The sequence below is a fragment of the Alosa pseudoharengus genome, unplaced genomic scaffold (assembly GCF_046254945.1).
Source record: "Alosa pseudoharengus isolate Yale_2024_CS ecotype anadromous, Long Island Sound unplaced genomic scaffold, YU_APseudo_1.1 YU_APseudo_1.1_scf_21, whole genome shotgun sequence".
Lineage (NCBI taxonomy): Eukaryota > Metazoa > Chordata > Actinopteri > Clupeiformes > Clupeidae > Alosa > Alosa pseudoharengus.
Genome location: NW_027468674.1, coordinates 17103390 through 17130889, shown reverse-complemented (window position 1 = coordinate 17130889; position 27500 = coordinate 17103390). Strand labels below are relative to the sequence as shown.

At 42.6% G+C, this 27500-nt stretch overlaps 2 protein-coding genes across 3 annotated transcripts in view; both read right to left on the bottom strand.

The window, feature by feature from the left end:
- The window catches only part of mpp3b (MAGUK p55 scaffold protein 3b), a 22118-nt gene extending 16041 nt beyond the window's left edge, over positions 1 to 6077 (bottom strand). For both annotated transcript variants that reach the window (XM_076298917.1, XM_076298918.1), the window contains exons 1-4: positions 6053 to 6077; positions 5092 to 5210; positions 4350 to 4427; positions 2921 to 3001 (exon numbers count right to left, since the gene is read on the bottom strand). In XM_076298917.1, coding sequence (XP_076155032.1) covers positions 2921 to 3001; positions 4350 to 4427; positions 5092 to 5210; positions 6053 to 6077 — 303 coding nt within the window. The remainder of the gene's footprint in view (positions 1 to 2920; positions 3002 to 4349; positions 4428 to 5091; positions 5211 to 6052) is intronic.
- Positions 6078 to 13033: 6956 nt separating this feature from the next.
- lrp2b (low density lipoprotein receptor-related protein 2b) overlaps positions 13034 to 27500 on the bottom strand; it is a 65173-nt gene continuing 50706 nt past the window's right edge. Inside the window, exons 68-81 of the mRNA XM_076298731.1 lie at positions 25383 to 25511; positions 24882 to 25102; positions 23702 to 23884; positions 22535 to 22654; positions 21936 to 22023; positions 20746 to 20810; positions 20381 to 20531; positions 19907 to 19967; positions 19135 to 19278; positions 18752 to 18898; positions 18352 to 18456; positions 17414 to 17476; positions 14938 to 15077; positions 13034 to 13184 (exon numbers count right to left, since the gene is read on the bottom strand). Of these exons, the coding sequence (XP_076154846.1) occupies positions 13034 to 13184; positions 14938 to 15077; positions 17414 to 17476; positions 18352 to 18456; positions 18752 to 18898; positions 19135 to 19278; positions 19907 to 19967; positions 20381 to 20531; positions 20746 to 20810; positions 21936 to 22023; positions 22535 to 22654; positions 23702 to 23884; positions 24882 to 25102; positions 25383 to 25511 (1768 nt within the window). The remainder of the gene's footprint in view (positions 13185 to 14937; positions 15078 to 17413; positions 17477 to 18351; positions 18457 to 18751; positions 18899 to 19134; positions 19279 to 19906; positions 19968 to 20380; positions 20532 to 20745; positions 20811 to 21935; positions 22024 to 22534; positions 22655 to 23701; positions 23885 to 24881; positions 25103 to 25382; positions 25512 to 27500) is intronic.

Here is a 27500-nt window from a genome sequence, read left to right as displayed (position 1 = left end):
AAAGTGAGGGTGGACCAAATTGTAAACACAAACCCATAGTGAGATCAGATTTCCAGATATTGGATCGCCACCTCTGGCCCACTTTCGACCATCATATTTTAAACTTGCCAGAATATTAAGATAATACCAAATTTAAATTCAAAATATTTTTTGATAAAAACGGTGAAAACTGTGAGATGAGTACAACGCCAAATCTGCCCTCAGACCAGCTTCTTGCTATGTGCAATTCTACTTTTATTTTTTTTTTTTAGATTTATTTCACACTACTTGGTCCAATGGTAGAATACTGGTCACTACTTGGGCCAATGGTAGAAAAAAGCAACATGGGATGTTAATATTTTATGAAGCCTTGAATGAATCATCATGCCTATGATCCAAACATAGACTACATGATCAAATAGCCTAGTTAGGCCTACTTAAATTGTCTGGTATAAACCAAATCAACTCTCCACTGTGTGTTTGCAGTTAATATTTATGCAACGTTAGACAAGTGTTGGCTTAACAAGTTACCAGTCCAGAACACACAGAAAATGGCAACAGAAAGTTGCCTTTACAATCAACTATTTGTTCCAACAGCATTTAAACAAAGCATTTATAAAATTGAAAACATTTACATAAGAAGTAAAATAAAATACTCTTACTGTAGTAACTGTATCACATTATCCCAAGCTTCAAAGAGCTCCCCACGTCTGTGACAGGCAGACGTGACACCGCTAAATTCTCAGCTTGTTTATACCCCACACTCAACGCATAAGAACACTAGGCCCATCACTCTGGGATGTGGTAGCTTACTCTCTGGGATTTATGCACCAAGGTAACTGAAGTATCCAATTTGTGTCTTGAAATTATGTTTGAAATAAATGTCTTAGAACAAAAACATTGATAGACTTGTATTTTATAGTTAGGCTAGTGAAAACGAGTTAATAAGTAGGCTAGTTGAGTTTGTTATCATAAACATAACAGCTGTTTTTGATGTCATGTTGAGCAGGAGGAGTTGAGCACTAGGCTACCATAAATCCTCAAATTATGCCCGGGATTGATTCTATTTATAGCAGGACAAATAAAGGCAGGTTCCCATATACAAGACGGGCTAACAATTGCCTACCATACCAACAATTGCCATCAGTCCACTAGAAGACATTGTTTCGATTTAAGTCAATGAAATAACACCTCTTCTTAATATTTTATTATATGTTGTATTGTATTGTATTATGTTGGTTGGATTAATAGCCTACGGTTGGCAAAGAAAAGTCGTTTTCCTACCATGGGTCTCCAACGTACGTTCTCAAGATCATTCTCTTGCCGCCCCTTTCGAGCTAATTGCCAGAGGCTGAAGCCTACTACATTTAAACACAATTGTTGCGACTCAAGGCATTCCAGCCTACGAATTTTTATAAAAAAAGTACTAAATCATGCATAATTAAACAATAACTCAATTTAGGCTACTTGGCTACGCAACAAGGTTTCCATTGCAGCACAACCCCTATTCAATGAAGGGCTGCCTTGTCTCGCAATAAACAGCAGTGGAAATCCTGACACTTTTTCAACTGCATGAAACTTAATAGTGAACCATCAAATATCTCCCAGATTTCAGTGCCCAACAGTCCCAATATAATTAAACAGTCCAAAAGTCAATTAAATCCCAAACGAAACCGAAAATGCTTTTGATAGCCTACCGGTATGCCGCTCCAAACGAAACGCATGTCTAAATGCAGGTTAGAAATATTTAAAAAAGCCTGCCTCGAATACCAGCCTGCCTCAAATAAAGATGATGATGAATGATTTATGCTAAGCAAGTAGCCTGGATTATTTTATGATTGTAAGTAGACAAACTGGCTTCAGATATCCAACAGAGTGAATATGAGATTGTGCAGTCTTACAGTACTCTAGGTGGCTGTGGTTAATGATGTGATGCTGTTAATGAGGAGTTTTACAGTTAGCGCAAATCCTTTATGTTATTATTTATTTAGCGTACCTATAAGGCTTTTTTTCCTTATCAAAAGTGAGGGGGACGACGGCTGTCTCTTCAGCACTGCGGGGGACATATCCCCCACGTCCCCCGTGCCTCCTGCGCCCCTGCACACACACACACACACACACAGAGTCTCTCATTTCCCTCTCTCTCTTTTTGATTCTTTCATGCCTTTGATTGGAGTCACTGCTCTTTGGCTAACATAATTACCACTATCACACTCTCTGGGTCTACATTTTAAACAGCATTCATGTCTTTTCAATGGCACACTTTTGTTGACGTTAATTAATCAGTGCAATTATGAATGTATTGTGGTGTGTGGTTATTTGTCTGCCAGGAACTGATAACGGACTGAATGGGTGCACATCCAGACCTGCCTGTGCTTTTAATGCCTTTATACAGCATTGGGTAACACTTTACTTGACGGGTGAGTTCATAACACATTCATAGCAGCTGTCATAAACTGCACATAAAGCATTCATGACTGTTTTATGAGACATGAGTCAAACCTTTCATGAATGTGGAAGACAGAAAGACAACAAAATAAAAGTCCAACAATCGCAAAGCAGCATTGCCGTTTTTGTTCCAAACCTCTTACCTGATCACGTCACATCTGAGTCAATGGGCTAGTCAGGTATGAATGGTTTGGTATGAATGTTGAGTCATGTCTCATGAAACAGTCATGAATGCTTTATGTGCAGTTTATGACAGCTGCTATGAATGTGTTATGAACTCACCCGTCAAGTAAAGTGTTACCCAGCATGGTTACACCTGGTTTATGCTAGTGTGTATGTGTGTATGTGTGTGAGAGAGAGAGAGAGAGAGAGAGAGAGAGAAAGAGAGAGAGAGAGAGAGAGAAAGAGAGAGAGAGAGAGATTGTGAATCGGCATATAATTGGTCTAAAGTATGTATGTGTTAAATATTTGGTGCTCCAGACTACAGTCCTACCTTGATGTGAGGAGCAGTTAGCAGCAGAAACAACTCCCTCTCATCTCCATCTAACGATCCATTCTGCAGTTCCTCCACCACCTGCCAATCACAGGATCATCATGGGGCAAGTGCAATACACAACAGCCACAGCCATCACCAACATCCTCAACAGGAACAGCTACAATATTAGCAGCACCAAAACTGATCAATCATCATCAATCATCTTCTTCTGCTTTCTTCTCACTATTATCTTTATCATTGTCATCATCATCAACAACAACAACATTCTTCATTGTCATTGTCATCATAATCATCATTATCATCATAAGTCATAAGCAAAATCTCATTGCCTATTCTCACTCTCCTATAGACCTTTTCAATCTGTTTCTATAGGGTTTCCTGTTGACACGTTCATTTAAACGCAGAACTTTTAGTTACCATCAATGTTGTTTTCTGTACCACTGGAAATGCCTTGAATGCACATGTTTGTTTTTTTCAGTTGAAAGGGTCTATACATCATGTCCTATTCAAGCATTCTGATGGAAGACCATACAAGCATACTGTATAGGCTACTGTATGGTAGCAGCTCTAGCTTGTGTTTCTCTGCAAAAGTTCCCTGCATTGGTTGCACTCTGATGCACCGGATGAATACACAAGCCTCTTTATGGTCCCAGTTGCCTATTTTTCCAGATGGCCATGCACTGATTAATTCAAACGAAATGGAAAAGAGATAAATCAGCTGAAAGAGTTCGAATCTGGACGGGCTTAATAAGCGATAAATTCAGCAAATATGTTTGACTTCTATCTGACGGCCATTTGGCTATTTCCTGCGTCTGCAGTCATAAGCCAGAAGTTAATTTCTGTCTGCTTCACTGGGATCAATACTCTTATTGGTCCAGATGATGAAATACTCGGGGGGGGGGGGGGGGGGTTGGTGTGAGGTGGTCAGGAGGCGTTCCCTGTGTGCTCATAAAATATAAAACAGGATAGATTCTTTATTTCTGCTTAAAAGAACCATTACCAAAATAGGTTCTGGAACTTTTGATCTGAATTAATCTCAAAAATGATGAAAAGGCGTTCTGATAGTGTAACATATCTTTCAATGCAATGGATTTAAAAGGATCATAAATTGCTGTTTCATACTGTTTAACCAACCAACACTATTTCTTACAGGGACAAGATAAAAATCTATCATCAGCAAAATTAAATTGCACTTTCCAATACAAGCATTTTCTTCAACTAGATTTTATTATTCATTTATCCTGGTTGATCAACTGGTTTGGGGCCAGCACTGGAAACATTCCCAAGATTTAGGTTTGTCTAACCCTTTGCAGCGCAAAACAGTGAACATATTGAGCTGTTGAAATAGTACGTTGCAAAGACCATTAACATAGTGGGGAAGAGCCTACTGATATTCTTGAGCGAGGTTTTAAGTTGGTATACTTACATCTTCGGCCAGATAGGAGGCGCTGTGGAGCACAGGGGTTGGGCTCTGACGCTGATACAACCTCATTCTCTCATGGATCTATACAACATTACACAAGCACACCACAATGGCTGGTTACAACAAACACACTCTCAGCATAATGACCATTCTGCAAGGTCAACTAATTTTTTCGTTCAGCACTGCAGAATGAATGTTATGTATAGCCACTTTCAGCACAGTTCAGATACTGTTCACATATCTTAGAGGAGGTATTGAACTAATGACCTTGGTTATGACAGAAACTTACTTTATTAGTTAGTTTAATCGACACAAATGTCCTATTTCCTATTTTACCTAGCACTTTACGCTGGGAGATTTTGAATTTGCTCTGCAGGTCAGTTGGGCAAGGAGGCCATTGACACCCATTCCCACTGTTCCAAAAACCCAGGAACCAATCACAATTACTTATCTGGCATGGGGTGGGCTTTATATGATGACAGATAGCGCAGTGCATTTAACACAACCAATGGCTGTGCAGATGGCGACAGGACAAAACAGATATGGATGTGTATTTTAGAGTAAACAAATGCATTTAAAAACTTTAGTTTCCAAGGAAGATTTGGTTACTGCACTTCTGAAACAGTTTGGTAAGAGTTTAACACACGTAGCACCCTTCTCTGAGCTATAAAAAATTATATATTTTTCCTGAACTTTTTATTGAGGACATTTTAATTTTTTGATTGGACTGTGTGTGGTAACACACCTTCATCAGGTACCCCAGACTCCTCTCGCTGAAGACCTCCTTGAGGAAGCTCAGGTCCTCTTTCTGGTTGGCATCTGGATGGAGATGCGAGGTGAGCAGAGCCAACAGCTCGTGGAGCCCTGTTAAGAGACATTTGAAAAAACTTTATTCAAAAACCCATTAAAAAAAAACAATCAAATCAAATCAGCCTCCATTACACGTGTCATTAACGGTGACTGTTTCTCTACCCATTTGTCCTAAATGTGGACCCTGCAGAAGATGAGAAATGCAGTTAGGTAGAACATGTCTCACCTTCACTGAAGAATGGATCGATTTTTATGTCCCGACTAATGCTCTTCAAATGAATGGCCGTGTCAGCAATAACATCATACAGGGCACAGATAATTTACTGGTGCTAACACAATATTGAAATCAACTGTTCTGTCAGCGGTGGTCTGGAGTCATTTGTAGGAATCAATCAATTTATTCGCTAACAACAGGACAGGAAGGAATTGCTTTTTTTTATTGACATGGCCTACTTGTCACAAGTCATCCATCCATCAAGAAGAGACTGCAGGGGCAGAGTTTTGTTCAGTGTTAAGAATTCTGTGCTGTACGAGCCGAGCCATGTAAGCACTGTAAGAGTCGAGCCGTGCTGATTCTGCCTTTCTCCGCTGAATCAAAAAAGGTAAACCGATAACCAAACCTCTGTATCAGGAATAGTCTGGTGACAACAGTGTGAATACAACACAAAGGTCCACTTTCCTGTACTGGGCTTAGCCTTTTCCTAGACTACATGTTTATTCTCGGTGGATATCTACATTGAAGTTTTAGTCTAGCACTAGGCTTACAGTAATCTATGTCGTCCAGGAAACCAGCCCAATGTGTTCATAAACACATTAAAAAAGAATGTTAAATGGAAGGAAAAGTTAGATAGATACTAGATACTAAGATAAAGAGTTGGCAGTGTGCCAAATCTCACCTGTGGTAGGAGAAAGGACAGGCATGGCTTCTGATCTTCGATTCTAAAGACGAGAACAGGGCTTGTCGTGACTCTCCTCCTCTTCTCCTCTCCCCTTCTGTCTGCCTCTCTCTTTTCCTCCTTCTCTTCCGTGGATCAGCTCATCAGTTAGTACTGCAAGTAGAGAGAGAGAGAGAATATTCAGCTGTGTCAAGTGATAAATAGTCACGATTACACAGCAAGGCATGAACTAACACCACACACCTAGAGACTACCACGCACATACACAAACACCACAGACACTACCATAAACACACACACTAACCTAGAGAAACTACTACACACACATAAACATCACACCACACACCTATTAGACACAACTTACAAACCTACACATACACAACCACACACACAACCACACACACACACACACACACACACACACACACACACACACACACACACACACACACACACACACACACACACACACACACACACACACACACACACACCCCCAGAGGAACTAATGTCCTAAGTCCCTAATGAAAATTCATTTGTGGCTGAATCCACAATCAATTTACATCCAGCTCAATCAATCTCAGCAATCAATCTCATCCAAGAAGCATTAAAACCTAAAACAGCCTCTGCTGAATAAGATTCTTCGATCAGTGGCAAATTTCAGTCACAACTCATTCGAAACCTGCAATCAAATTTGCAAAGTCCTTTTCAGATTGCATCAGTATACATATAGATCAAATGGATAGATGATAATGCAAATATTTATTAAAATCCCTTCAGCCGGTGACGAGAATGTTGGAAAAAGAACGTTCTAAAGAACATCTGGGTTCATTGAATTCAGCATGGAATTTTTGAACCTTAAATAGTTGTGGAACAGAATATTTTGTTAGAATGTTCTAAACTGCTGAAGGAATTGGCTTTCCAGGAGATTCCCATATACACTGAAAATTAGTCACTTTGCATAAAAGCATTATGTTAAATAGGCACACTTATCACTTTGTCATCATCTGCTAAGTAGTCATACTGGGCTTTGGTTCAGGTCAGTAATATTGCTGCTGACAATATATCCCCGGTTGTCCTACACTTATTCCTCTCTTTCTGTGTGGTACAGACCGCTTGAGTTTCAACTGTGAATCATCCCCTTGTAATGATAGTTCATCCTCAGATACATGTCACATGGGTGGAAATAGACTATATATACTGTAATATACTGTATCTAATGGCTAGAGATGAGAAGATGCCAAGGTACCCTTTGTCTTGAGGCGTAATCATATTTTTATCAAATTTTCTCACTCTCTTAACAACTACAAGTAAATACATGAATGAATCATTGTGGATATGGCTATCTCCATACTCAGGGCATGGTCGCTTTGATAATCTGCGGAAGTTTAGTCATAGAACGTAAAGCCTTCAGCTGCAGGAGTGAACTGCCCTCCACTCCTCTGTCTTCTATCCCTGGCCTCAGCGGTTCTATCAGCGGTTCTATCAGCGGTTCTATCATTCTCTCATAGAACTGCTGAGAGGCCCCAGTATGTGAAACACAGGGACAGGAGCAGGTTTCACCTCCGTCTCCTTTTAGCTTTTTTGTAGGAGTGCTGGACTCAACTTATTACTGATTCAGAGAAAGGAGAAAAGGCCACACTGAACACAAGTTGATAATTGCATTGCACAGACGCGTTTCGGCATAGTGCCTTCTTCATTGTGCTCCTCGGCATGCAAGCAACTCTCTGATGTTGGAGTCCTAGGTTTCTGCAACTTCACTGCAGGGTTGCTTTGGTACTGGCTAAAGCCAGAGTTGGGGGGGGGGGGGTTGAAGCCTTTACTGTAACTCCATGGGGGCTGTGCGCTAGCTGTGCCCCAATCAACACCACAGCCTACTGCTGCATGCTGCATTAATCAGCTGCCGTGAGAGGGCTCAGTATGTCGGCCAAGCCACATCTGTTCATCTATTATAACAAAAAAAAAACTCTTCAAGAAAATCTACAGCCGCCAGACGAGCACGCGTGCAAAAATCACACGCGGCGGGTTTCTGATCACTTAAGACGAGAAGGACTCCTGCTGAGTGCCGTCCCCACGGCAACGCTGCAGTCGATGTGGCATGATCGCCTCACAGCTGCCTGTGCGCAGTCAAACACATTTACAGGCCCAACTCTCTGGTGCTGACACGGCTGGGCGATACCCCCCACCCAGCATAACCCCCCATTTCAACCCCCCATTTCAAAGCCCATTTCAAATCACCATTTAAAAACACACTGTGCCTAAAACCCAAGTAGACAACCACTATTGTCTGTAAAGGACTGAGAAAAAGATAAATCAAAATCAACAAAACCCAGTGTCATGAAAAGAGAAGCACTAAATAGGCCTAATATAGAGACATATTATAGTAGTACATACAGTACTACACATATTATAGTAGTACATACTACATTACATATCTATTGTAGTGTTCACTTCTCCCCTCAGTACCACACTGTGATCTATCGGCTCAGAGGTGCGATGTTACAAGTCCCCTGTGTATTTGCTAACTGCTCACTGTGTTCCTCACACCCCACACTCATGCACGGACGCACGCACGTACGCACATTCACGCACACACACATGCGTGCACATTAACATATGCACACGCACACACACACACACAAAATTTGTGCACACAATTCAGAATAAATATTACATAATGACAAATTTGACAGGTGCAATAATTGCTCAGACAAAGTTCAGTCATGACTGTTGACAATAACAAAGCAGCAGCACAACATAGGTTATGGATACAACACCTTCTTCTCCAAATGTGGCGACTGCCAATAATGGATGAAATTGAACAGTATACACACACTAATACACACGTTGACTTTCTCTCTCTCTCTCTCTCTCTCTGTCTAAGGGCAACCCATTTGCACTTAAATCAAGTTCCATGCCACTGTGTATTTGTGTGTGTGTGTGTGTATGTGTGTGTGTGTGTGTGTGTGTGTGTGTGTGTGTGTGTGTGTGTGTGTGTGTGTGTGTATGTGTGTGTGTGTGTGTGTGTGTGTGTGTGTGTGTGTGTGTGTGTGTGTGTGTGTGTGTGTGTGTGTGTGTGTGTGTGCGTGCGTGTCTGTGTGTGTGTGTGTGTTCCATGCCACAACTATCTTTGTCAAATAAAGGGTTATGCTGTGTTGAATAAGGAAACCAAAGCACACCTACTAAAGCATCCTCCTCTATTAACACTAATGTGTGTGTGTGTGTGTGTGTGCGCGTGTGTGTGTACATGTCTGTGTGCATGTGCGTGTGTGTGTGTTGTGTACTATTCACACAATCAGTGTTGGTGTCAAATCAATGAGGAAGTCAAGCTGTTTTTCAGAATAACTGCAGGGGAGCCGCAAGGATTCGGAACGCTTACAAAGTGCTGGGGTTTTATCAGAAACAGGTAATGGAGCACTGCAGGCAAATCAGTTTAAATCCCCAAATGCCACCCCCCTCAGAAACGCACACACACACACACACACACACACACACACACACAAACACACACACACACACACACACACACACACACACACACACACACACACACACAAGCACACACACATAAGCACACACACATACACACACACACACACACACACACACACACACGTACATAATCATGCTCTTTTGCTCTTTCTCTATCTATATACCACTCTCAATCCTCTCTGTCTTGTACATTGTAAAAACAGGGAAGGAGGGGTTGTCCACATTTCTAAACCACAAAACATGGAATTACAAGCTAGTTTTTCTCTAAAACACACACATATTTTGTTGAACTAACACAGCAATGAATTTATCCAACAGAATCATTTTCGATGACAGTAACTCCTGTCACCACTTCCCATAAGCCTTTGCAAGAACACTGAGATAGTCAAGCTGCTATTAGTGTTGACAAAAGTTTTCAAATGTGTTTGTTCATGTTGCTTTTTTTTATAGTCCAGTAGACTTTTTGTGCTGGATTGTATCTTATGTTATGCTTTGAGATGACTACCATGAGTACCTCAGGTATTGAGAATGCACAAGACATCAGATCTCTGGGAAACTCTGCTCATTCTGACTGCTCCTGGTAACTTTGGCACAGCATATTAAAAAATTCAAAAAGCAGTGACTTTGAAATTCATTTTATATTAGAAATGACGCTGCGATATCCATTGCAACTTATAAATACCTACTCCCTGTGCACGCCTTAAACTGTATAATACAATAATGTTGAAGTACACATCAATATATTTAATGTAAACTTTTAAAATAATTTAATGAAATTACATTCAAAATGGGAAACTATTTCATTGTAATTAGTTGCTCAAATTGTATTTTCAATGCATTAATCAAGTGGGTAAATTGAAAGAGAAGTGCTGCATTGATCTAACACATTTAATTTATGTGCAACCGATGTCCACATGAATTAGGTAAATCCAAATGGGTTGTTTTTCATAGTCTCTCTCTCTCTGTCTCTCTCTCTCTCTGTCTCTCTCTCTCTTTCTCTCTCTCTTTCTCTCTCTCTCTATCTACAGATTCACCCTGATTGCTTCAGCTGACCTCCACAAATGAAATCAATCTGAGACAAACAAACGGCCCAGCAAACCCCAGCAGGGCTTAGCAACAGCAGCATCCACCGCCTCGAGCCCTCGACCAGCCAGCCCTGAGCTGGAGAAGGATACTGGGTGTGCAGCCTTGACTGAGGATTCAATCTTCCAGAGACCACTTCTCTAATCCAAGTGCCTCAGACTGACACTCTCTCTTTCTCTCTCTCTCTCTCTCTCTTCATCTTTCTCTCTCTCCCCTTGTGTCATTACCTCAGTCCAAAGTGTTTCACAGTGTTCTCTTTCTGTAAAGCCAGGGGATTTAATAGGGTGAGATGGAAAAGGTGAGATGAGAGAAGAGAGAGAGAGAGAAATGCTTTTCCATCCCTCTCTCATTCAGTTCTTCTTCCACTCATTTCAAACAATCAAAATGTACTGTTTCTGTATTTCTGTATTAAAAGACAGCGACTCTCTCCTTTTCCTCACACACACACACACAAAGTACCCTCACTGACATGCAAACACACACCAAGCCCATCCACCTCCTCAGGCAATTAGATGACGCACACAACCCAGACAGACAGACAGTCTGCTTCCGCCACTTTAGGACTATTGCTGACCTGTGTATTCATCCCCGTCCACCAACTGGATAACTCAGCCCAAGACGATGTAACTCAGTGTTGTTTTTCTGAGTTAGGAATCTAATGTAGGGCTCTGCCCAGTTAATACTGTGGACCAGGCCGTGCCAGAGATGGTAAGTCCTCTTGTAATGTGTGTGTGTGTGTGTGTGTGTGTGTGTGTGTGTGTGTGTGTGTTACTCGTGACAGTGAGACACTGACAAGACCAGATTATGGTTTGTAGTTTTTCTCCTGATCAGTAAACTAAACACACAAACACACAGACACACACACACATACATACATACACTCACACAAATGTATACACACTCACACACACACACACACAGTCACAAACGCACACACATATACTAACACATACACATGCACACACACACACACACACACACACACTTACACACAGTGCCAGCCTGTGTCCACTGACTCATCCCGGTCTGGTTGTGATGGCCGTAGGGCCACAAGGTCACCCTGAGCCTCGTCTGCTACCATCTGTCCCTTAGTACCCAAGTGGTCAACACACTTGCCAATGCTGTTTCATCTTGTGTGTGTGTGTGTATGTATGCAGGCAAATGGCATGACCAAAGTAAATAGTGTGTGTGTTGTCTGTGTCTGTGTGTGTGTGTTTGAAATTGTTTTTGTATACAGCGTTTAGTTTTTTTTGGTGTGTGTGTGTGTGTGTGTGTTTATGTATTCTTCCTGTGTTGTGCTGTGTTTGTGCAAGCTTGTGAGCAGTAATTTCTGTAAGAACTTTGTTTTCACAGGATGAAACGTCTGTAAAAAAATGTGTGTGAAAGTGTGTGACTCCAAATAACCACTTGTGCATCCTTCACATGCAAACATGTCTGTTTGGATGTCTTTGTGTGACTCAGTGTGTGTTTGCCCGTGTTCGCCTGCACAAAGGAACTACATGTTGTTTGGTAAGCAAGTGGCCTCAGGCATATTAACAGAGCAGGAACTCCCTAGACACCTCACAGCTTGTTCTCCTGCATCCACTGATTATGTCTGTTGTAGGCTACACTGATGAGCTCAATCAAGTCCTAGTGGAGCGAGTATGAGGCGAGTACCGGTAGTTCCTGCTCGCATCACAGAGGCCAAGAGGTTCTGGAACTGATACAGAAATCCAGAAAACCACCAGACAGACAAGCAAACAAGCCTGTATGCATGGCACACAATGCTTCTCACTTGAAAACACAACTGTGTGTGACTTGCGCGCACACACACACACACAAACACAAATAACATACACATAAACACATACAGGCACATTGACAAACACATACAGACACAAAACATGTATTAAAACACACACACACACACACACACAGACAGACAGAGATTCACACACACAGACAGACAGAGACACATATGTGATTCACGTGCTGATCCTTGGGGATCAATAAAGTATCATCTATCTATCTACATACACACAAATTGTACGAATAAATGCATACTTAATCACACACAAAAACCACATAGTACATAAAGTGAATGCACAATTGCATATTTAATTTGAAAATAAAAGCAATTCACCCAGTGTGTAAATTAATACATTAAACACTAATAGTCACCTACACACACCTCTAAGCCCATACACACATGAATGTACTTGCTGCAAACATAACATAACCACTGACAAAGAAAAACTCTTAACTCTCACCACATTTCACACTGCGCTTATTAAAAAACACTAATCTTTTCACACACACACACACACTAATCACTAGACTAAGACCACCAGCAGAGCCTCTGTAGTGTATCCGCTTTGGTCCTGAAATTAAGACTAGCAGGAGGGGAAGCATTTCGAACGTCCAGCGTTACCTCAACAACCAGCGAAGCGGCATTCCAGCGGCGCTGGTCTGCTGGCGTTTCCCGGTGGTGACGATCCCGAACCCGTGCCATGAAAAAAAGAGCCGCTGGCTGATCCCGTTAATATCCCAGTCGCTCCCTTCCCCGCTGGCTTTGCGTCTGTGGAGGGGATTATGTCAGCACAAAAGGGAAAACGCCCACGCCGATGTTTTACCTTCAATGTGCATGTGTGTGTCTGTGTGTGTGTGTGTGAATGTGTGTCAGTGAGAGGGTGAGAGTGGTGGGCGTGGGTGTGAGGGTATTTCCTCCAGTGATGGAAGACCCCCCTCTGTTGCACCGTTGAGTGTGTGTGTGTGTGTGAGAGTCAGAGAGAGAGAGAGAGAGCGTGTGTGTGTGTGTGTGTGTGTGTGTGTGAGAGTCAGAGAGAGAGAGAGAGCGTGTGGGTGTGTGTGTGTGTGTCTGATTCAGTGTGAGCTTGTCGTGGCAGCTTCCTCTACTGCTGTTGCTACTCCCCCTTCCCCCTCCCTCTGTCCCTCCCCCTCCCTCACACACACACACACACACATGCACATGCAATCTTCAGCCCTCCCTAGCCATCCTTCCCCTCCCCCTCGAGTCCTCTATCCCTCTCTCCTCCACACCAATGATGCTTACACTGCCTTGTCAGACCTGATAGGCATTTTGTGTGTGTGTGTGCATGTGTGTGTGTGTGTGTGGGCTGGTTAGGGAGTAGGCACTATTAAAAAAAAAAATATACACTATATATCCACCGTTTGTCATTCCCCTGAAGTCCACCCTCACTCCATCTCTGTCCTGTCTCTGCCCTTACAATCCCTCCATCAAAACGCCTGTCAATCATCCCTCTCCCTTTCTCCCCTCCCTGCTTCATCGCTCAGTGCCCTGCCTAACCTCAATCATGAAGAGAGCCGAGACGTAATGAGACCGAGTGGATGAGAGGGGAGAGGGGAGGGGAAAGAGCAGGCTCTCTCTCTCTGTGTGTGTGTGTGTGTGCGACAGAGAGAGAGAAAGAGAAAGTGTAGAAATGTGTATCTGTCGTCTGAAAGAAAGGTAGATTGTGCTTGTGTCTGAGTCTGTGCATGTGTGTGTGTGTATGTGTGAGTGTGTTTCTGTGTGTGTCTGTGTTGGTATTTAAGCCTTGTTCCTTTTGTGTGTCTCTATGCAACTACCAGTACTATGCCATCTCTCTTTAATGCACTCACACTAGAGGACTGTGTTGCTCTCGTCACCATCAGCACTACACACACACACACACACACACACATAGGGGGGGGGGGGGTTCTGGTCACGACTGGGGCAAGTGTAATGGCTCTTTGTGTGTGTGTGTGTGTGTGTGTGTGTGTGTGTGTGTGTGTGTGTACTGGGGTCATGCCACAGTGATGAATGTTTGACTGGAAGGGTCAGTGTCCCTCAAGGCTCCTTCCTGTGAAATTGTACATGTATTTACTATACAGCTCAGTGACAAAAACACTTAGGACACAGAACTGTGTCAGTGTGTGATTGGACACACACACACACACACACACACATAAAGGGGGCGTGCAAGGAGAATAAAAAGAGACAGGGAGTCTATAGTGTGACATGATCTGTAGGACCATGGTTGACCCACACCCATTTCAATACGTTTCTGCAAATAAAAAAATGCCAGATCCATACTGCATGAAATCTTTTTTTTATTTATACTTAAATACAAGAATATTACAATATATTTGATGCATTTTCCCATTGTACATTACACAAGACAATCATCCCTAAATAATGTAAATTTGACTGAAAATCTCTACAGTTATCACATAAGAAAAGATTTCATTCCTCTTTTATAACCTCATTCATTAAAACAGCGAGTCGGCAGCCCATTGAATTGTCTACGTCTGCTTCCTGAGTCTCTACATACCCCACACGGTACTGATACAGTGTGAGATGTGTCTCTACATACCCCACACGGTACTGATACAGTGTGAGATGAGTCTCTACATACCCCACACGGTACTGATACAGTGTGAGATGTGTCTCTGCAAAGAGGATTTCACAATGCTAATAGAGGAAGCAACAACAAACCAGTCTGAGGTGTGAACTTAAGCACATTAAGTTGTGAATGAGGTGTGAACTTAAGCACAATAGAGGTTGCAACTGTCTGTCTTGGCATCTGTGTGTGTGTGTGTGTGTGTGTGTGTGTGTTTGTCTTTGAGTTGTTTTCAAAAGATGAGGTCTATTGGCTTCATTTAAATAGAGGAATCCTCCGGGTTGGGAAGTTGTACTGGGTCCTGTTGAAAACAGACAGACACACAAACAGACAGATGAACATGTATGTGGAGGAACTCCTGGACCCTCACACTTAGTTCACTGAGATGTCAGTTCCATTGAGTGACCAGCATTGTGTGGCTATCGGGTTTTGAGAGAAATGGCTGCCGGCCAATGTGTACCTATGGGCTGGCTGAGATTTATGTTGAGGTGTGTGCGTGTGCGTGTGTGTGTGTGTGTGTATGTCACTGACAGATGGGCAGAGCTACTTCAAAGGCTCTCAGGGGTTTTTTCAAGGCCCTGCGATGACATCGCTGGAACCTCATCAGAAGTCTGGAGAGGTGCACTCTGGGAGTTTATTAGGCTGATGAGGTGATGAGGACACCAAGGTGATAAATGTTTTAGCTTCCTGTCACCGAGTGCGTTTTATTGTCTGACAAATGATAAAGAGTCAAACCAAACCACATCGTCTGAGTGCTACAGCCAGACTCAAAGCAAAGACAAACTGCAACATTCTGATTTTGAATGAGTCTGACTAAAGAAAGGTTTATAGATAGAAGTTAACTAAAAAGGTAAAAGATGAAAAGTATATTTGACTTTTCTCTTTTGGGATTAGTTATCTGATGTGCACTTCATAAGTAGACATATACTGAGCATTATGGGATTGTGTCTAGCCCAAAGATAAATTGGCTAACAGCAAACCTAATTATTATTCCATCATTCCAATTACTTAAACTAACTCTATTCTGATTACGTGCAGCGTTTAATAATAATAATTGAAAAAAAAACATTTTCATGGCATCAACTAACCTTCAGAATGAACATCAGTGAGCCACTTACTCTGGTATTTGATGAGCAAACATCCCTCAATGGGTAAGAAATGAGAAATAAGATTTATTTAATAAAAGAGCACAAGAATTTCCTAGGTGTCATCATCAGTGCTGGGACTGGTGAGTTTGGTAGAAAGTCAGGTATGTTAATGTGATTTCCATTTAGCAAAGAAGCAGCTCATTAAAAAACATGCCACTGTTGTGTCCCGCTGGGATCCTGTGTCGTGATTCAGCCTCAGCTCCGCAACCTTTTTTTTTTTTTTTTTTAAATCACGCTCGCCTGAGCAGTGGGAAGCCGTTCAAACCCACATGCACTCTCGCAAAGCTCTTGTTCACTTCACACCTTCAAGGACACGGCAAGGTCATTGTGCTTTCTTGTGTGCTCCCTCTACATAGAGCAATGCCCCCCCCCAAACACACACACCTTATACACACACACACACACACACAAACACACCTTATCCTTTTCACATTTTGGCATACCCACAAGATCTTCCCGCTAACAATCACATCCATCATGGCTCTCCATCACCCAAGCAGGCCTGGAAGGGTTCTTAATGGCTCCTATGTGCATTGGGCGCTTCTGAAGGGCACTGCTGAAGGACACTACTACTCTTATTGTGCCCTCACACAACAAATAATTCTAATCAGAGGAGTGTGAGAGGATGAGAAACATGTCCTCCTTAGACACATATGGCATGTATTTGCTTTTTTAGCAGGTAGCATGTTGTGAATGTGTTAATATTCTGCGTGTATGTGTCTATTGTGTGCATTTCATGTGTGTTAATGTGCAGAAGGAGGAAGTGATTGAGCTATGCAGCTCTGACATGCACAAGTAAGCTGTCAGTAGGATGAAGTACTCTCCCCCACCTACACACACACACACGCACACACACACATACACACGAACCATGCACCATGGAAGAAAATAACCTTGGTGCCCTATTCTCAGTGTCCTTCAAGGAGGCAGTAGCGCATGCGACCTGTGAGCTGTGAGAGTTTAGCACCCACGCACGCGACCCGGCATTCAACCACAATGCCCCCCCCTCCCCCCCCCCCTTGTGTGTGTGTTTATGTTTGTTTGTATGTGTGTGTGTTATACCAGACACCACCCCACCACACTAGCCTCCTACAGGCAGGCTACACCCTGGGGCGGTGTTCCATGGGTGCATGCACTCTCTCTCTCTCTCTCTCTCTGAGCTCTCTCTTTCTCTCTGAGCTCTCTCTTTCTCTCTCTCTCTGAGCTCTCTCTTTCTCTCTCTCTGAGTTTTATTTTGATCTTTTTTCTGTTTGACTCACTGTGTACATGGGGTTAGAGAACACTGCGTCAGAGTCCTCTTCAGACTGGGCAACAACCAGCTTCTACAGAGAGAGACAGACAGATAGATAGATAGAGAAAGAGAGAGAGAGAGAGAGAGAGAGAGCAAAAGAAAGTGTGGGTATATAAATGAGGAGAGAAAGGGGAGGGAGAGGGAGAGAGGATAGAGGGATAAAGAGTAAAAGAAAAGAGTGAGGAGAATGGGCATGAGAGAGAGAGATTAGAGAGTGAGAGAGAGAAAGAGAGAGAGAGAAAGAGAGAGAGAGAGAAAGGTGAGAACTCTGGGCACGAAAGAATCATGCTATAACGTGATGACTCAGATGAGGGGAATTGTGGCCACCCAGAAGTAAGTTTAACTGCACCGCAGTGCAGTAGAGATCCAGTTAGGTAACTCCGACTCTGGAGTAAACTGCACTCAACAAGGACAGCTTGTTTTTGAAAGATGAAAGAGTTTGGCAAATAACTCACTTCGCTGCGCTGAGAAAATAATATCTCTGTCTTTCACTCGCCTCTCTGACCCACTTACAGACAGTGATTCTACCACCCCCTTTCCCCCCATTTCCCCTCATTCTATCTACCTCTTTCACATAATATACAGTTCTGGAAAAAATGAAGAGACCACTGCACCAATCAGCAGTGGTCTCTTCATTTTGAATATAACTGTCAACTCATGACATCAAATGTCACTCAGCAACCATAGGATGACATCAGAACAATGTGCAGTGTGGTCTCTTCATCTTTTCCTGAGCTGTATATATATCTCTCTCATCCTCTCTGTTCATCTCTCTCTTCCTCTCATCAGCATCTCTCTTTTGGGCCCCTGTCACTCTCCTTCTCCAAGTTTGTCAAAGTCTCCATCACAGAGCTGCTGAAGGACAAACAACTAGAGGAAAATAGAGTCTGTCTGTTTTTGGCCTACCTCCTCCTCCTCATCCTCTTTCTCCTTCTGTCCATCCTGGACCCCACTGCTGATCTTTGGTGTTTGCTCCTGCTCTGCAGAGTAAGCTGGGTTCTCAAAGGCAGGCTGGAAAACAGACCAGTAAATAAGATGACCGATCGATCGATTGATTGATTGATTGATTGATTGACTGATTCACTGGCTGATTGACTGACTGACTGATTAAGACACGGTTGAATAATTTATTTATAAATATACACTTTTACACACAATTTAATGACTCATAATGCCCACCTGGTGTGTGTGTGTGTGTGTGTGTGTGTGTGTGTGTGTGTGTGTGTGTGTGTGTGTGTGTGTGTGTGTGTGTGTGTGTGTGTGTGTGTGTGTGTGTGTGTGTGTGTGTGTGTGTGTAAAGCCCTACCTCAACAGACACAGTCTTGACAGGGTCTGCTTTGCCGTTGGCATGTATGGCATTGCCATTGGCAGGGATGGGAGAAGCACTGGCAGACACTGTCAGCTCTGAAACTATGCTGGTGTCCGTGGCATAGACTGGATTCTCAATGCTCTCCTAGACAACAGAAAATAACTATTCAGTTATGGGGTAGATAGATAGATAGATACTTTATTGATCCCCAGGGGAAATTCAAGGTCTCAGTAGCATACAGACATCACACACACATTCACTATATATGGGTATGGGTATGGGACAAAAAACCTGTCACTAAGTGATTCTTGTAAAAAAAAGGTTCACAGAATGTTGGAAGCATTATGCTATTATGATATGACATAGGTAACATTTCACACGCATGCCTGGGGTCGGCCAACGTAGGAGGGGATCGTTGTGGCAACAGCACTGGGGGCGAAATTTCCGTCTTCATCCTCTGCAACGTAGGTGGGATTCTCAAAATTTTTCCCCAGGTCACCCACCTCCACGGTGGTGGAGGGTTCCTGTGCCCGATATAAGATGAGAGAGACAGACAGGTGAGATGCGTGTGTGAAAGCGCTTAGAGGACACAAGCTGCTCTGGTTTGCGTCGTGTAGACTGACTTCACAGATGTGCCGTTGCCTTGACCACACTGATTGTGTGAATGATATGCTGCAAAGAGCTAATTAGCAGAATACAGTATGTGGCTGCTTAGAGCTAACTGATTAGCAGAATGAGAGGCTGCTTATAGCTAGGTGATCATCAGAATATGTGGTTGCTTAGCGCTCAGTCAGTGCTGACTGACTGGATGTGGTGTTGCTTAGCGGTAACTGATTAGCAGACTATGTGGTTGCTTAGCTAACTGATTATGTGGATGCAGTGTTGCTTAGAGCTAACTAATTAGAAGGGGTTGCTTAGCGGTAACAGATTATATGGATGCAGTGTTGCTCAGTCAGTGCTGACTGACTGGATGTGGTGTTGCCTAGCGCTATTTGGATACAGGGTTTCTAAGCCCTTAGTGGATCTGAGCAACATAGCACTAAAGCAGAGCTGCTAAGTCTTACTTGGCCCTTGTGATAAAATGTTAATAATAATAATAATAATAATAATTTTCAACAGAGACTATAGTAACTCAATAGAGGTCGTACTCACCGCTTTGGGGCTTGAGGGTGGCTCATCTCCCCCCTCGTCTGCCTTAGGAGGAGTTGACCTTCTGAAACAACAACAACAACCACAACAACATTAATCATCTACAGTGTTCAACAATAGTGGGCGCCATCTAGTTTACATGACCAGCTCTGCCATTAGGAAAATGGATTACTTCACAAAGCCAATGAGGATAATAATTGCAATAATAAGCAATTGGGGGGGATTTTCACTGCAATTTTCCACTGTCCTGGAATGACAACTTTCTACCAAACCCAATTAATCAGTGCTGTAAGTCTCCAGTCCAGTATTGAACCTCATTAGGGTTACCAATCAAAGCTAACATAACATCAGATATGGCCATCAGTTTAGATTAGGGTGACTCTAATGGCTGAAAGTATTATACACATAATAACTTTGAATATATATATTTTTTCCACTTAGCAGTTCAATCTCCCCTGTTTAGTTAACGTGTCTCACCTGAAGTTGGGCATGGTGAAGTTGGGCAAGGAGAAGGTTGGCATGTTGGCGTTGTGCACCATCTCCATGATCTTGGCCTTTCTGTGAGCTGCAACGATCAGACCGCCTAGGAAGAGGGCGACTAGGGCTGTAACTCCAAGGGCTATGGCCACTGCAAAGAAAAAGAAAGGCCGAAATTAAATTAAGAGAGAGAGAGAGAGGAAAATAAAATTAAAAAAGACAATATAGGGATGAGGGATAAGGTAGAAAAAAAGAGGGAAAATGAGGAAGGAGAGAGAAACCAAAAAAGAGAAAGAGAGAGTTCATATGAGGTGACTGTGGATCTATGTTTATAATTTGATGGTAACCATGACAACCCTGCTCACCTGAGGCTGTTACCACACCGAAGATATTCCTCTCGCAGTAATCTCCCTCCCACTCCAGCGGACATCTGCAACAGAGCACACATGTGAACACGCACGCACACACACACAAACACACACACACACACACACACACACCTTAGATAACATTCTACTCACATATTCACTTCAGATAACATTACACACACACTTAAGATAAAACAACACATAAAAAAAATATAACAAATAACACACACAAATAGGCTAGCACACAACCGCGTCTCAGATTAACACTCCACACACATACACACACCTCTCCAATGTATGTGGTCTTCCAGTCCGCCTTTAATCACTAACGTATCCATCCATCCAATTCATCTATCCATACAGCCATCCATTCTATCTGTCCATCCCATCCGTCTTCCCATCCATTCAATATATCCATCCAATTCATGTGTCTATTGATCAAATCCATGTGTTCACCCATTAATCTATCCATCTAAGTGCATTTATCCTCTTCTTCCTTTCTGATATATATATATATATATATATGTACTGCATGCTCAGTCTATTCTAGGCTTTATTCAAAGCCAACCAGTTACGTACAGAATCCATACATCCAAACATATATAGCAATCCAATCCAACAGAGAATCCAATTCATCTGTCCATCCATCTATTCATCCACATTCGTCCACATTTTTTTATTCTGTCAATGTATGCTCAGCAATACATCCACCCATCTGTTTGCAATCACCCACGCACAGACACACCCACCATCATGTCAAAGAAAAGAGCAATCTGTAGTCTGTAGTCTCTAGTCACACAGCCACCATTTGTCTGCTCATCTAGCCATTGACATGCTGCTCATCTGCTCATCTAGCCATTGATTCATTATGCTTTTATTCCATGTGTTCCTCCATCTTTAGATCAGTGCTGTTATTAGTCTATCTCTATAAATTCTATAATCCATTATTCCATGAATACATTTGGTTGCTTCTCCTATTATTACCTATTGTTCTTTCAAAGAAATAATAAATCTGAATATTGAAAGACAACGGCTATCAATGTGCATTGGTTATGACATCAGCATTTCACATTCCCGGTATGAACCGATAACCAATTGTTTGGCAACACAGAAAATAGTTTTAGGCAAATTTAGACATTGACATGGTCTGAGAAATTGTAAGCAGGCATTTATGGGGACAGCCGTACTTGCAGAGGGCCTTGTTGTCATCAAAGTAGCAGGTTCCTCCATTCTGACAGAGACATGGAGGAGGCATTGTGGGGGGAGGGTCGAAACCTGTTGCATACACACACAGACACCACACACACACACACACACACACACACACACAGAGACAGAGAGAGAGAGAGAGAGAGAGAAATAGATTACATGCCTTTAGAGACCTTGACAACAGACTGACTGCAGATATGACACACACCACACATGAGACAGATATTCACACTCGTGTGCACACTTAAAACATAGCATGTTACTGTAACGTTCATGCTAATAATGTGTTGGCGAATGTGTTGGAAACAACAAACTTTGTTGTCCCTATCTGGATACAGAGATGCGTTAACAACAATGCAAGTGCAAATGCACGTACTGTGTAGCGAATAACAAAAGCAATGTTTTGGAACAACTGAGACAGAAATGTGTTAAAGAAATGTGTTGTCCCTAGAAAGAAGACAGGAGACAGAAATGTGTTAAAAAAGCAAGTTATGTTGTTTTCCACACATTTGATTTTTTAAGAGTGTATGTGAGAATGTGGTGTGGTGTGGTGTGCTGGGGAGGTGAGGACACGTACCAGCGTCACACACGGTGTTGCTGCCGGAGCTGAAGCTGGTCCCCTCTGGACAGGCACAGGTGTAGCCTCCCGGCCTCAGCAGACACAGGTGACTACAGGTGCCCTTACAGGGGTTTCTCACTGAGGACAGGTGAGAGAGGGATGAAGAGAGAGAAAGGGGGAGAAGAGGATGAATAGACAGATGGAATTGGAGGAGAGAAGGAGTGAAGAAAGAGAGAGAGAGAGAGAGAGACAGAGGAAATTATAGGGGGGATGAAAAGACGAAGAGAAGCAAAAGGAAAAAGAGAGTGCAGGAGAGAGAAGAAGGTAAAGAGAGAAAGAGAGAGTTACAGAAAGAGAAAGGGATGAGAGAGGGGGAAAGAAGGATGAAGAGAGTGCAATAGGAACAACGAAAGAAATCAATTAATTTGGATGTCAGCATTTTCTAGAAGATTCATTACAGTGATTATCAGGGGCACATCCCTGTGCAGTTAGAGTTATAGCTAATCAAAAGCACTATCAGGGGACCCTTGGCCGGGCCAATCATTATCTGCTTCACTGACAAGTCTATCCTACTGCATGTTCTGGGGTCACAGTGAGTGGTTGGTGCCACAGAGCATAGACCAGAGTCTCTGCTGCTAGCTTTGGGAAATGTGACTCTCTTACATAAATATGTAGGAGGAACACGCCAACTTTTTGGGAAACTAGCTCATTAATTAGCTAAAAGGGAGCTATAGGCTAACCCATTTCCAGTACATTCTGCTAAATTAGGCCAAAGGTGGCACACTGGGTTATTGGACGTACAGAGAAGAGAAGGATATGAGCCATCTTTTCTAACTCTGGGATGGACAGCAAATGAGCTCATTTATGAAAAAGTTGGCATGATCCTTAAAAGCATATATAAGCAATATGAAACATGACCCAGCACTATTTTGATGACTATGCTCTTTTTTCTCTCACCCAATTGCAGCACACTAACTATGTATAAGACATACTATAACATACTATAAGACATACTAAAAGACATACTTGTTCAACTCAGTATACATTAAAAACTCCGATATCAACTTCAACCTGTTCATCTCAGTGTACTTCGAACTTTGAAAAGTGTGTTGTTAAGCTACAATTAAAAACACATATCCAACTTTGGACAAAGCCTCTGGTCCTCAGAAGCAGAAGCACGCTCACTGTTGACGGAGTTGTATCTCTGCTGCTGGTACACGTTGACCTGGGTGAGCCAGGGCCCGGCCGTGAACAGGAGGGTCTTGGCGCTCTTGCCGAACTTGTCCTGGCGGAACACCTCGCCCTTCTCCTGCGTGCTCCAGTACACGTGGTCCTCAAACACACTCACGCTGAAGGGGTTACGCACGTCTGAGGAGGAGAGAGAAGGGGATGGAAACCAAAGCAAGGAAAGGAAAGGACAGAGAGAGAGAGAGAGATTAGAGGGGTAAGAGAAGGAAAAGGGGGCAAGGAGAGAGGGTGACACAGACAGGAATGGAAAGATAGAAAGACAGAAAGTAAGAGTGATAACAAGAAAGAGAGAAGGGAAGAGAGAGAGAGAGAGAATAGAAAAGTAGGGAGAAAAGTAAACATAATAAAGAAAAAAACCGAAAAAAAAGACGAAAGTAAATGTGATCGAGAGATAAAGCACAAAAGGGAAAGAAAGTGAGAGAGTTAAATAGAGTGATATGGAAAATGAGAAAAAAGAGACATTAAGATTCAGAGATGGGAGGGGAGTGAGAGAAAGAGAGGAGAGAGAGAAATAGAAAGTGTGAGTTGTTTGAACAATGGCGACCACACAAAGATGCTGACAGTGAGAGATCTCATCATTAACGTAACGTAATGCTTGAGAGGGACAATAGCAAGCCTGGCTGGTTTTGTCCCACCCATTACACCTGCTGAATCAGCCCATGCAGTCTACATGAATTATGGCTCATGGAAACACCTCCTGAGACTGTGTGGGTTTACATGCAGAACACATCTTAGCTTAGCGACCAAAACAAGCACAACCATTCATTGTTTTTCTGTTTTGCCTTATTATTTTAAAATATACCTTTATTTTATTTTTTGTAGATTCCTCTAACCAAACACAGTGTAGGTGATGACTGTGAGCTACACAGTTCTTTGCAGGGAGTCAAACACCTAACCTGGGCATGTTAGTTTACCAGTAAGTGCTACGCTAACACAAAATCATGAAGAGCATGGTGCAGATGGATTCAACAACTTTCATTTCACAATCACTTCAAAATAAGGCACTAAAGAAAGAGCAGAATACTGTATGTAGTGACAATGACATGGTCAAATGTCTTATTTCAAAATGTAAAATGTAATGTAATGTAAAATATATTCTCTGCCTTAGAGGCCTCACCTATGAACAGAGCAATGCGACGATCTTCTCCTGTGGGGAGCACGGACTCAATGCGGCTCTCCTTGGTGTCGGACCAGTACAGGCGGTCGTTGTTGGTGAAGTCGATTGACAGTCCGGTGGGCCAGCCCAAACCGCTGTCTACTAGAACCTTCCGCTGCTGGCCGTCCATCCAGGAGCTCTCGATGCGGGGAGCCTCGCCGTTGTCCACCCAGAAGAGCAGCCTACAGAAATCCAGAAACACCATCTTCATACATATACACGGAATGAGACTAAGGGCGCTTTTATACCTATTTTGTTCCAAATCATGGGCTGAATCGATATCATTTTTTTCCATTGTCCCTGGGTTCGCTTTGTGTTCCCATGGCAACATTTAGAGCGAAACAAATTATGTAAACAAGCCCACATGAGATTAAATCTATCTACCCAGAACCCAACACTGTCCAATTCTAATTTTAACCAGTTCTCCAGTAGGGGGCACCCTCTCCCAGTATGACCTCTCACCCCAGTCGTGGATTGACAGCCACGGCACCTGGTTCTCCCAGGTCTGTCTTGACCAGATGCTTCCTGTAGCGTCCGTCCAGCAGGGCCACCTCCAGACGCTTGACCTGTGAGTCGGCCCAGTACAGGTTCCTGCAGGGACACAGATGTTCAAACAGAGGAACTATATACCAGAGATTAATAATGCATAATGGCTGCCATGCATCACCCAGGTGGGTGCTACACATTGGACATTGGTGGTGGTTAGTGAGGTCCCCTTTCACTGTGAAGTGCTTTGGGTGCCTTAAAAAGCACTAAATGCAAAGTGTTGTTGTAAAGAGAGGTTGTGATCTGGCCACAGGAGGGTATTTGAGAAGTGTAGTTAAACACACACATAGACACACACACACACACACACACACACACACACACACACACAGGGTGCGATTTGTGTAAAAACCAGAGGGGGGGATGATTTTGAATAAGTTTGTAAACCCCCCCCCCAAAAAAAAACAATGAACGAACGATTCATAGCCTAGTTATATCATGGCTACTAATACCCTATATTATTTTTGCCACCTTTGTAACATTTTAGTTTTAGTTTACCGTGGTGTATGACTTTAAACAGCGAGTGTGCTTGGTATGATGATCAGCTCCTCTAATGCAGGGTAGGACTACGTTTTGACAAGCATACAAATTCACCTTGTCCTTGCCCCATCTGAAATGACTTCTCTACTTTAGCTGCCTCCATCCTTTCTGGATTTGTTGTGTAAAAAAACGTTGTATATGATGGCACTGAAGTCTTAAGTTAGTGAATTGGCTTACAGTGTTAGTTGGTAACCAAATAGCCTACACATTGCGCTACACGCTGCGTAGGCTACGTGCATTCTCTCTCCTGCTGATTTGCGTTCAGTAGCCAAGTGCGTAATATTGCAAAAGTTGAAAAAAAAAATGTGTTTATTGTAGCCTACAGAAAATAAATAGCCTATCATACTGTCAGTTAATTGCCTACAGTGCAGTGAAGAGTTTTGAGAGTAAAGTTATAGGGCAACTTGAAGTTTTATGAAAATAATTTACGAACCAGAACATAAAGACCATGAAGCTTCTATTTATTGCAGCTGTTAAAACACCCGCTAGATAGTTTAAATACCCACCAACATTCGTTTTTGCAGTACAGATTATTTCTAAAAGTTATTTGTCTACTACTGGCTGATTTATCAAACGAGTGCTTTCTCGTTCGTCCTCCGCAAACTACAGGTGTTTCGGTAGAGAGCCATTGAATAAGCGATGCCAAGCAATTTCTGTAACACTTTTTGTGACATTCAGCAAATATCTCCTCATTTAATCTAAGTTCCTTCGGACAATAGGCCTATGTTCTACTCTACGTGCAGTTGTCCTCCATCTCAGTTGCATCAGTTTTCTCATTTTAAAGGTTCTAAAACATTATTATGCTTCACTGAATCCTTCTCGTTTTCTTTCATTCGTCCAGCTATTTATGATGGATTACACACTCGACATTCTGAAATGTCCTGCACGATCAAGGCCAAATTAAGTTATCACACAGCCACTGTGTCAGCAGCATGAGTGCTGACGGTGCGTTTCTGATGTCAGATTATTATGTAGGCTAGCCTACTAGACTGTTCTCACGTTGCAGCGCTTTACTTATATGAAGTAGCATTAATCAATATGAGAGGCAGAGGGGGATAAATGTTGTCCCCCCCGACGATAAAAATAATTTAGCAGAAGTAGGGATAGGAAAACCAGAGGGGGGGAAATCCTCACCATCCCCCCCTACAAATCGCACCCTGCACACACACACACACACACACACACACACACACACACAAAAGAAGCAACATAGGATGAAAGGGAAAAAATGGCTAAATTCATGACCTATGGAGGTGGTCGTCTTAGAGAAAGAGAGATAGAGAGAGAGAGAGAGAGAGAGAGAGAGAGAGAGAGGGAAATAAAGCGACTAGCGATCTAAAATCCAAAATGAGAGCACCTTCACTGCTTTAGTGGTTGTTAGTCATGGCCGTAGCCTACAGAAAACAAGTTTGTGGTTTGTGTTGTTCAATACTAACATGTTATGACATTTGCACAGATAACAAGATAGTTTGAAATGATGTGTGTGTGTTTGTG